Raw genomic sequence first — 12,590 nt, 5'->3', positions numbered from 1 at the left:
CAAAAAAAAAGACACTGTAACTTCAACAAAAGGTACAAATGTGTTTGAGATCTTGAGGACAGCCCAAGATAGGGTAAGATTCGAATAAGTTGTTCATAGATTCCCTATAAGTCACAGTCAAATCGATGCCACAAGATTATACACCAAGTTACGGTGCAGAAAAAAACTCAAGTTATAAATTTTATTAATATACACACACACACACACACACACACACACACACACACGGACATTTCCTGGCATATAAATGCAAAATTGTCTAAAGAAAACATCAAAATTCTACGACTTATCTTTTCTGAGGCATTTCGTGATAGATGATGGCTGTTCATGTTCTTCGATTTGATACATTTTCCAATTTTCAACAATATCTAAAACTACATTATTATTTTATCTGATAGACTGAACAGTAATCAGACTGCAGAATCATTGGAGAAGAGAAGTATCAATAGTCAAAGCCAGACTAGGTGCTGATTGTAGAACAGACCATGAATTACTCACATGCAACTTCAAATTGAAGCTGAAGACACTTTAAACTTGCCAACAGGAACCAAAGTACAACCTGGAGTCTATCCCAGCTGAATTTAAGAGTCATCTCAAGAACAGGCCTTGAACACCAATGATCAAGGACAAGGGGACTGTGGGAGAACATTATTCAGGAATACAACCAAAGGTCATTACAAAGAGGAGAAGGAAGAAAAGGCAAAAAGGGGTTTCAGAAGAGATTAAAAAATTTGCATTAGAGCATCAAGAATTAAAAAAAAAAGAAAGATGCTAAAGTAAAAGAGTTGAACAAAAACTTTCAAAGGGCAGCTCGAGAAGACAAAGTAAACTATTATCAAGAAATCTGCAAAGAGCTGGAGTCAGAGAATAGAAAAACTTTACTGGCATCTCTCAAGCTGAAAGAATGGAAAAATAAATTTAAGCCTCAAGTTGCAATACTGAGTGATGCTATGGGCAAAATCTTGAATGATTCAAGAAACATCAATAGCATAATGAAGGAATATACAGAATCACTCTATCAAAACCAATCAGTTGATACTGAAAAATTTCAGGAAATAAGGTATGAACAAGAGCCAATGGTAAGGAAGTATGAAGTTCAAGAAGGCACTGGGGGATCAAAATAAGGTCCCAGGAATTGATGAAATACCAACTGACATGTTTTCATTAAAAGATGCAGCCTTAGATGTGCTTACCAGTCTATGCCCAGAAATCTGGAAAATGGCTGACTGACGGGAAAAGATCCATATCCATACCCATTTCCAAGAAAGGTGTTCCAACAGAATGTGGAAATTATTGAACAATATCATTAATGTCACATGCAAGCAAAATATTGTTAAAGGTCATCCAAAATTGGCTAGAAGAGTACAAAAACAGAACTTCCAGAAGAAGTTCAAGCTGGGTTTAGAAGTGGGCAATGCTGATGTCAGATGGACCCTGTTTGAGAGCAGAGAATACCAAAAGAATGTCTATTTTTGTTTTATTGACTATACAAAAGGTATCTGACTGTGTGAATAATAAATTATGGAGAGCATTGAAAAGAATGGGAATCCCAGAGCACTTAATTGTGCTCAGGACAAATCTATACCTAGATCAGGAAGCTATTATCCAAATGTAGCAAGTGAATACTGTATGGATTAAAATCAAGAAAGGTGTGTGTCAGAGTTGTATTCTTTCCCCATACCTACTTAACCTGTATTCTGAGCAAATAATTGATGAAGCTGGACTCGGTGAAGAGGAGTGTGATATCAGGATTTGGAGGAAGATTTATCAACAACCTGTGTTATTCAGAAGACAATCTTGTTTGCAGAAAGTGGAGATGCCATGAAATGTTTGCTGCAGAAGAACTACTGTCTTAAAAAAAGAAAGAAACAATAAAACCCCTCCTCTCCTTGGTATAGATTACATCTCAACATCAAGGAAATAAAGATCCTCACTACAGAGCCAACAGTCAACATCATGCTAGGTGGACACAGGATTGAAGCTGGCAAAAATTTAATCATGCTTGGGTTAACAATCAACACCCTTGGCACCAATAACCAGGAATTCAGAAGATGTATCACTTTTGGGCAAGTCTGCTGTCAGGGACCTTCACAAAATACTTAAGAGCAATGATGTAAATTTGAAACATATGGTACACTTTATTCAGGCCATGATCTTCTCAATCATCTACAATGAATCAGAGAGCTGGACAATGAATAAGGATGACAATAAGAACTGATGCCTTTAGTTGTGCTGTTGGAGAAAGTACAGCCATAATGTTCCTTGAAGGCAAAGATAATGATGCTCCATCTCCCACATTTTGGACATGTTGCTAGATGAGGCTATTGTTTGGAAAGAGATATCATGCTTGGAAAAATGGAGGGTCAGTGAAAGAAGGATAATCCCCAACAAGATAGACACAGTGATGGCAGCAATGGGTTCTAGTTTGTCAGAGATAGAGGATGGCACAGGATAGGGCAGGGGTCAGGTCTGTTTTTCACAGGGTCAGTATGAACAGTACTTGACTCCATGGTACCTAACAACATTTTTTTTTTAATTAGGAAAAACATAAATTAGTTTTGCTTTTAAACGAGGAATTAGGTACACATTTTGAACACTAGAAATGAAGAAGGTACTTCTGCAAAAGAAAGGCCAAGACTGAGTATCATAGTTTTGAGGTTTGGGTAGTTGAGGCTTTCTCAAGAGAAAGGTAGGATACTAAGGAAGATACTGATGGTGGAAATGCAATGAACTGAGGGAGAAAGGCAAGTAACAGATAAATAATAAACATTAAAGGAATATATATAACATAACAAATTAAGTATTCAAAAAAGAGCCTCAATTAAATCCAATCAAATAACATTTGAGACAGAAGAAAGCTCACAGTTTGGGGGATGAAAATTGAGCACATAGACCAACTGAACTATGTAAGATGACATAAAGAAAGGAAAAAGAGCACTCTTAGTAAAAGGGTCAGCATGTAAAACAAAAATGTAAAATAATGGTGAACTAAAGAAAGAAGTAGTGTTCCTAACTACAAAAGGTATCAGTGGATAGCATGAGACGAGGCTCCTCAGACAGACAGAAATCTACTTTAACTCTACAGGTTAAGATAAACATTTTATGTCACTGCTGGCAATATTCCCTAAAGAAACCAGAACCACCACCCAAACAGATATATGCATACCCATGTTTACTGCTGCATTATTTACAATAGCAAAGAGATGGAAGCAACCCAAGTGCCCATCAGCAAACGAATAGACAGAAAAACTATGGTATATTCATCCAATGGAATACTATGCAACACTGAAAAATAATGAATTAAGAAAACATTATGCAACGTGGGGAACCCTGCAGGACATTATGTGGAGTGAAGATATCTCAGTCACAAAAGGACAAATACTGCATAGCACCATTGTTACAAAGCAGGTCTGACATGTGGGGTTGGGAGGAGCATAGGATAAGACTGGATACATAATGAATGGATTCATTGGAATAAATGATTGTTTAAGAGGAATATATGATTTGACATTATACATATGACAACAGCCCAGAATAAGAGGTACATTGCAAAGAGGATTCTGGGGGAGGGAGGTACTTGGGCAACAATGAATGAGTATTTTTTAAAAACTAAAACTGAACTGAGGAAGGGGGAAGGGAAGAAAGAAATGTGTGACAATGAATGAATGAAAATCTAAACTTTTCTGTATACTTTCATTAAAAACAATTAAAATAAGACATTTTATTTTTTTTAAAAAAAGGTTAAGATTGAAAGGTACATAGGTAATAAACATTTAACAACATGGTTTCCTGCTTGTTAGCTGTGCTTGAGGTATTTTATATCAAAGGAGATCTGCAATTCAGCTTAAAACAGGGGCAAGGGCACTTTAAAACAAAACCAACTAGATTTGGATCCACACACTAGAAGGTAAACACAAAATCAAAACAAAACAAAAAAGATAAACATTTTAATTTTTATCCTGATAGTGATAAAAGAGCATCTGGAAGGAAATAAACACAGAGTTGTGACTTCAAATGACGACTCTTACAGAAGACCTATTTGAAGGTGGGCAAGACTGATGAATTTATTCAGGTGGAATAAGGCAAGGCAAAAATCATCACAAATAGAACAGGAGATGGACTGAGACAGCTGCAGGCAATTTTAATAAGCTACAATTACTGTTTTTTAAAGTGATCAGACTAGGAGGGGTGCATGAGGGAGATGGCATTCAAGTTTTTCAAGTTGTTGACTTGGATAAGGAAACTGACAAAATCACTCAGATAATGTAATAGAAGAAATAAATATTTGGGGAGGGGGGAAGTAAGCTCCATTGAAATTGTTGCGTATCTAGAAGACGTCCCATGGATGATGTGGAACTCGAGGAAGTTGAGTGTTCTCAGTAGCGTGTGTGAGGACTTAAGGGTTCTAGGGTCGCTTTGTGTGTACATGCTCATTCTACAGCACCCCTGGTAGTGTAGTAGGTTGCTAATCAAAAGGGTGGCAGTTTGAATCCACCAACTCCTCCAAGGGGTCACTGTGAGTAGGAATCAACTTGGAAGCAGTGAGTAATGATCTTCAGCAACTTAGGATGACTTCTGTACCTCAGTTTTCTCATCTATAAACTGGGGGTAACAATGTCATGGAGGTTTTTTGAGATTTAAGTGAGAGCATATATCTGAAACACTCAGGACAGTACTCATATAACAAGTATTGAAACACAAAACTCACTGCCCTCGAGGTGGAGTTTTCTGAGGCTGTAAATTTCATGGGAGACCTTTTTCCCAGGAAGCCACTAATATGATTCAAACCACCAGAGAGGAGACACCTTTGAGTTAACTGTGCAACTCCTCTGGACCATGCCACCAGAGTTCCTTTTTATCAAGTATTAAAGAAATGTTTATCCTTTCTCTACACACTTGCCATGCTGTTGCTGTTGTGTACAATCAAGTCGGAACCAACTCACAGCTGACCCTCCAGTGGGTTTTCAGAGATAGTAAATTGCATGGGAGGAGACTGTTCATTCTCCCACAGAGGCATCAATTCTTCTTCTGTCATCCTTAGTCCTTATTCAGCTTTCTGATGCACAGCAAGTAGTTGCAAAGACCATGTCCTGGATAAGGCACATCTTAATCTCCAGATTGACATTGATGCTCTTCAGCACTCTGGAGAGGTCCCTAAGAGTAGACTTTGTCAGTGCAATTCATCCTTTGATTTCCTGACTGTTGGTGCCAAAAATGTTGACTGTGGACCTAAGCATGCTGAAGTCGTTAACAACTTCAATCCCTTCTCCATCTATCAAGAAACTGCCAATTGGTCCAGTGGTGAGAATCTTTGTCTTCTTGATGTTGAGCTTCGATTCATATTGGAGGCTGCAGCCCTTGACCTTCCGCAGCAAGTGCTTCAGGTCCTCCTCAGTTTCAGCAAGTAAGGTTGTGCAATCTGCATAATGTAGATTGTTGATGAGTCTTCCTCTGATCTGGATACCACATTCTTCTTCACAGAATCCAGCTTTGTGAATTATTTGCTCAGCATACAGAATGGATTGGTACGAAGGAAGCATACAACTCTGATGCACACCCCCTTCCTGATCTTAAATGATGCAGTGTTCCCTTGCTGTGTTCAGATAACAGCTTCCTGATCTAGGTATACATTTCACATAAGCACAATTAATTACCACTGGCTCTTGTTCATATGGCAGTTCCTAAAATTTTTCAGTGTTAATGAATTCTTTTTGGTACAGTTATTCTGTGTATTCCTTCCATTTTCTTTTTATACTTCTTGGATCATTCAATATTTTGCCAATAACATCTCTCAGTATTCCAACTCGAGACTTGAATTTGTTTTTCAATTCTTTCAGCTTGAGAAATGCCAAGCGAGTTTTTCTTTTTGTGCTCTACCTCTTTGTACATTTCATTATAGTAAATGTAAATTTAAGATGTCCTGAATAAGTAATTCTTTTAATGTAGGCAAATCACCGATTAAGAGACTTTAGTATACTCAAACACAAGTCAAAACAATAATTCATTTTGGGGCAGGAAAGATACTAATTTTAAAAATTCAATAGTAATAAGCATTTAATATTAATTAAGTTTATGTACCTTAACTAGAGGAAGGGAGAATCTTCCAAATTACTAGGCTTCAGAATTTGAACACTCCTGTATTTTTCGGAAAATAACTCAAGTGTTATACTTTGTTCAACCATATCCGACCCCTCAATGTATATGCATATGCTCACTATGCTGATTTTTCATGTTGTTTTAAAAAGAAAAATAACACAGATCACTTATGACAGTACCTTGTGTGAGAGGGCCTATGTAACACATAATACTTTTACAAAATTACAGCAATTGGTTTTCTATTTCAAGGTGTATTTGCTGCTATTTTGTCAGTCCCTTTTGGTATTTCATTTTTTCCTCAATGCCTCCTTGTCTTACTTGCCTAAGATAACATCACTTAACAAGCACTGCTATAAATCTTTTAAAAAAAATAAAGATTTATTTTATTTTATATTGGTTTGCTTACAAAGTTTGTATACATTGTGCTTCACATTGTCCTTCATTCACATTGTGTTTCATAGAATCATTCCCATTCATTATGTTTTATAAAATAATCAACACTGAACAAGTGACAAAGCTGCTATAAGAAAAACATCACTGATTTCAACATAAGAGTAACACAAGGCTTCTTTTAACTGAGAGTTAACTTTGCATCTAACTTACACTTCTTGTTGTGTAGCACTGAGTTGGAACTGGCCCCTAGCTGACACTCAAGTGGGTTTTCAAAGACAGTTTAATCACATGGGAAGAGATTGTCCATTTTTTGTGGAACAGCTAGTGGGTTTGAACCTTTGCATTTGCAAGTGCAGTTTCTTACCACTAGGCCACCAGACCTACATTAGAACCTAACTAAATAAGTTAATAAGAACATTGTCAAAATAGGAGACCTGGATAGTACTTCGTGGGAAGCAAAAGTAATCTTAACATAGATAAACAAAGATTGCACAAGTTTACAGTGGTTATGATGAAGCCTAGAAAGAAATGTTACAACTACTGATAGGCTTGCGATGTTAAGTAACATTTCAGGCATTCATTGAAAAAGAATCTACAAATACAGTGGGAATGGGGGTAAAATCTAAACTACCGAAGGGGTATATAACATTAAATCATTTGTGGGATATATCCTTTATAAAATTAATTGTAAATGTTCATGACTTTACACAATTCAAATATTATGACAATAAACAACATTTTTTTATTTTACTTTATTATTTTTTGCACATGTACCGTCAAATCAGATCTGACTGGTACAGGAGGAGATTGCTCCTCCTTTTCCAGCAGAGCATCTGGTGGATTTGAACCACATACCTCTGGGGTTGCAGTGCCGTTTCTTGCCAGTAGGCCACCAGAGCTTCCTTAATAAACAACATTTTAACTGCATCGAAGAGATTGGAGAAAGCCCTTGGGCAGCCAAAAATTCAGAAATGCAAGCCACCCAGAATTCCCAGAGGGAAAAAAAAGTGGTATTTTCTCTCATTAAGATTTATAGCTTCCTGTTTAAAAGGTATATATAATAAGGTATTATTGTCATGACATGAGTCCAGAAGGAAGGCTGCATAGTGGAGCGGACTTGGGGGGGAGGGATTTTATAACAATGAAAGAATTTTTCTTTTACCTTTACTTTTACTTTTTTTTTACTTTTTCTTTTACTTTTCAAGGAGGGGCAGGCAGGGAGAAAAGTGCAACAATGAATGAATGGAAATCCAAAATCTCTGTAAACTTTCATTAAAAATAATGATAATAATAAAAAAAGAAAAAAAGATTTATAGCTTCAGAAACCAAATGGAGAGTTGTCATGAAACCAGATGGAGGGCTGTCGGGAGTGGGGATGGGATCAAGGGGAGTAGAGTTGGTTTGGGGTTTTAAGAGACCTGAGCAATAGCAGCATATAGTAAAAATGTCTAAGATAATTTAATGGAAAAAAAAATACTGTATTTGGCATAAAATAATTCTGACACTTAATTACAATTCAGCCATTAATATAATTAGACTTAAGTCCTTTATAAATAATAATTATTTGAAATGTGTGCTCTTTAACTTAGAACTTGAGCGTTCTGGTGGCATAGTCTGCAGACAGTTATGCTTCTAACCCAAAGGCTGTGCTTCTTTGGTGAGTCACAGGAGAGAGCTGAGCAATCGCCTCCCTTGCAATTTACAGCTTCAGAAACCTGGTGGAGGGTCAGCTATGACTCAGAACCAGTTCAAAGGCAAGAGTTCTAATGTATGACTACAGTACTATAAATCTTTTCAATGCTTTCAAATACTACATATAATCACAATGTTAAGGTCGCTGCATCTTAACATTTAATCCGTAGAGGTCTTGCACTTAAATGCACTAACATCTGAAAAGAGTCTCTGAGTGGTAGACACAGTTAAGTTCTAGGCTCTTACCAAAAGCTGGCTGTTCATGTCCACCCAGAGGCCCCTCAGAAGAAAGGCCTGGCAATCTATTTCCAAAAAATTAGTCACTAAGATCCTATATGACATACAAAAGATCATCATGAGTCAGGGTTGACTTGATGGCAGCTAACAACAACAACATCTGAAAGGACGGATGAAGCAAAGAAGTATCACAGAAAGATAGAAATTCTTTTTCTAAATAGAATAGAATCTCTTTAGAGAAACATTAACTTTTAATGAAGTTAATATTCAAAGCAATCAGTCAACTTTACTACTGAATATCTATTATTAAACACAGAAATTATATATATATATAAAATTGTTAAAAATCTAAACTCATGTTCTAAAATGTTATTTTTAGCAGTTAGAAAAAATTGGATATTGTGTCTTATGTACTTCTAATGCATCTTTAGAGAATTTTGCCTCTTCTAGCACAAAATTTTCTTGTAAATCCAATATTCAGTGCATGAAATGTTTAATAAAATTCTTTCATCTGATAGGAAGAAGAAACAGAAACTCAACTGCTTTTTTAGCTTCACAGAAGAGGTGGTTGCTTGCTACAGCAAATATCTGAAACTAAAGAACTATCAACAAATCAATCGTACTTCCAGAGTGAAAACACACCACCTCCTAAGTAGCCAATAACAAAAGATCACCCAGGAATAAATCACCAGGAAAGACTAGAAGATAAATAATGGAAAAGATGATATAAAATAATAATTGTATAAGAGAGATATGAATTGGAGACACATCAAATATAAACAGGACAAAAATTAGTGATAATTTATATTGTTACTGTGTGCTGCTGACTCGGAATTAAGCCACCATAGCTGATTCTCCAATGGATTTCTAGAGGCAGTGAACTGCATGGGAGTAGTGTGTCTATCTTTCTCCCATAGAGCAACTAGTTGATTTGAACTGAATGATTAGTTATAGTATGGGTTTTTTTAACATTATCTAGAAGCTAGGGGGAAAAAATACTGAAGGTCTACCTAGTTTATTATATTATGTAGAGACTGTTCACAGCTTCAGTTTGCTCGGCTCCACAGTCAAGACTCTTGGCACCAGCAGTCAGGAAATCAAAAAGCGTATCGTGATGGGAAAGTCTGCTGTTAGGGACCTCTCTAAAGTACTCAGGAGCAACGGTGTCTCTCTGGAGACTAAGGTGCGCCTGATACAGGCCATGGTATTTGCAATCGCTTGTTATGCATCAGAGAGTTGGACAATGACTAGGGAGGACAGAAGGAGAGTGGATGCCTTTGAGCTGTGGTGCTGGAGAAGAGTACTGAATGTACCATGGACTGCCAGGAAAACAAAAAGATTCATCTTGGAGAGGATTAAACCAAGCAACTCCTTGGAGGCAAGGATTTTGGGGCTTCGTCTGACATACTTTGGACATGTTGCCAGGAGGGACGGGTCCTTGGAGAGGGACATCATGCTTGGGAGGGTGGAGGCACGGCGCAGGACGGGAAGACCCTCTATGAGATGGACTGAATTGGTGACTGGGATTATCGGGATGGGTTTGTCAGAGGCAGTGCGGTTGGCACAGGATAGAGCAGGGTTTAGGGCTGTTGTGCATAGGGTCGCTATGAGTCGCAAACGACTCGACGGCACATAACAACAACAACAACAACCATTACTGCTTGGAAGCAGGAGTGGCATTCACTTTCAAAATAGCTTGCCTCTGGAAACCCTATGAACTTGGAGAAATGATGAAAGTTATACAAGTGTTCAGTTCTTTCGTTCATAGGGTCGCTATGAGTTGCCTACGACTCGACAGCACTTAACAACTACCACCACCATTACTGAGATTGCCCCTAAAAATCATGAATTTGTCATTAATGTTTCATATTGAGTATTTTTATAAAAACAAGAAAAACAATATATTAGTTTATTTTTAACTTTCCAAAACATGAACAGATGATCAACTAACATTCAGAATCTGAATAAGTGGAATAAAATACTTTTTAGGTACCCATGTAAAATGTACCAAGATTAGTCTCTTAATTTTCTCAAATCAAAAGATTATCTGATGTATTCTTATTTAAAAATTATAAATGGAATTCATTCTGCAAGGTAACAAAAGTATCCCATGAAACATTTCTTGTATTAAAAATAGACTTGCACTGATTTAATACTCATTCCTACAAAGTCTTTTTAACTGCCAGTAACATACATCTGGAGGAAGCCTGAACAAAGGACAAAATAGTCTTGACTAAAAAATAGATATAAGCTATGATTTTCAAATCAGTATGCTGATGCAGCCAACCATTCATTGTTGCTGCTGTTAGGTGCTGTCGAGTATGACCCATAGTGACCCTATAAACAAAAGATCTGAACCCTGTTTTGTCCTGCACCATCCTCACACTTCCTGACACACAAGAGCCCATTGCAGCAGTCACTATGTCAATCCACCTGATTGAGGGTCTTCCTCTCTTTCACCTACCCTCCACCCTTCCCAACATCAGGTTCCTCTCCAAGGAACAGCACCTCCTAGCAACATGTCCAAAGTATATGAGGTTAAGGAAGCCTTATCATTCTTGCCTCCAAAGAGCACTCTAGCTGCACCCTCTCCAAGACATATCTGTTCATTCTCCTGGCCGTTCATGGGATGTTCAGTACTCTTTTCCAACACCACAGTTCAAAGGCATCAATTCTTTTTCTGTCATCCTTATTCACTGTTCAGGTCTCAGATGCATAACTAGTAATCAGAACGACTATGGCCTGAATCAGATGCACCTTAGTCCTCAAACTGACATCACTACTCCTCAATAATTTATTAATTTATAGTTTATAGAATAATGAAGGCAAATCAATTCTAGGATGTTCACAAATATCACACATAATCTGAAATCTGATAAAAAGTCACACTATATACATGTGGCAATTACTTAGGAAAAAAGGTTTAAAGTGTATTTGCTATTGGAATATTAATAAAGAAATCAGATACTTAATTAGCACTCAGGAATACTAAAAGATACTTAAGCAACATTAAATATGATGACTATATGATTAAAAAATGTTTTGTTAAATGTATGTAATTTTACATCTTCCTAGAAAGTATTTCTTACTGTCAACTAATGGTATTGTGAACTAGCTCTTAAGAAGGTCTTACTGTTGATTTGAGGGGGCTTTATGACATAAACAAAAGCTCAGTGGTTCAAAGCCACAGGTTGCTCCAAGGAAAAAGATGAGCAGTCTCTTCCAATAGAGATTCACAGCCTTGGAATCCACTATGAATCAGACTTGTCTTAATGGCAGTGGGTTTTATTGTTCACTTGAAGTTTCAAGTAATGTATTTGACAATCTTTAACTAATTGAATTTAATTACTACAAAATTTGCCCATGTAAATATCATTACTGAAAAGAATACCTGTTCTTCTGCTCTTGCTGCAGTAAGTGAACGGCTATTTTTCTCAAATCAGTTACTTCCTTCAAATCATCTTCCTCTTCCTCTGCAAGTAATTGTTCTTTCTGAGGTCTGAAAAGTGACATAAACATGATTATTTTTAAAAAACCAAGGCACATTAAATTTTATGCCATTAATTTCTCCCTATTGTTCCTTCATTATAGTACATAATCTAGTTTTGGCTCTATGCATTTGCCTGTTCTCGGCATTTCACAGAAAGGGATTATACAATGTGCCAGTTTATGTCTTTTATGTCTCATTTATATCACTTACTTAATATTGTCAGTGTACTAAAACTTGATTTTTTTATTCTACCACACACATAATATTCCATTGTATGTATATACCCCCATTTATTTATTCATCTGTTGATTATCATTTATGTTGCCATTTTTTAGCAGCTGTGAACGAATGTATAGCTATGGCCATTAGTGTACAAGGTTGGGTTGTGTTTTTTTTTTAAGTCTTTGCTTTGAATTCTTTGGGGATATATACTCAGGTGTATAATTATTAGTCATAAGGTAAATACGTGTAACTTTTAAAAAAAATTTTATTTTATTATTTTTGTGTGAGTGTACCATCAAATCAGACCTGACTGGTACAGGAGGAGACTGCCCCTCCTTCCCCAGCAGAGCATCTGGTGGGTTCGAACCGTGCGCCTCTGGGATTGTAGTTGCAGCTCCTTGCCACTAGGCCACCAGAGCTCCCCTATGTTTAACTTTCTAAGGACCATCCAAACTATTTT

At 36.9% G+C, this 12,590-nt stretch overlaps 1 protein-coding gene across 1 annotated transcript in view; it reads right to left on the bottom strand.

The window, feature by feature from the left end:
* Positions 1-12,590, bottom strand: part of LRCH2 (leucine-rich repeats and calponin homology (CH) domain containing 2) — a 169,876-nt gene that overhangs the window by 32,816 nt on the left and 124,470 nt on the right. The window contains exon 11 of the mRNA XM_006901583.1: positions 11,810-11,917. Within this exon, the coding sequence (XP_006901645.1) occupies positions 11,810-11,917 (108 nt within the window). The remainder of the gene's footprint in view (positions 1-11,809; positions 11,918-12,590) is intronic.

Source organism: Elephantulus edwardii, unplaced genomic scaffold, assembly GCF_000299155.1.
Source record: "Elephantulus edwardii isolate Elephantulus edwardi_28Jun2011 unplaced genomic scaffold, EleEdw1.0 scaffold00336, whole genome shotgun sequence".
Lineage (NCBI taxonomy): Eukaryota > Metazoa > Chordata > Mammalia > Macroscelidea > Macroscelididae > Elephantulus > Elephantulus edwardii.
Note: the sequence above shows the minus strand (reverse complement) of the source record. Positions and strands in the feature narration are given on the sequence as shown.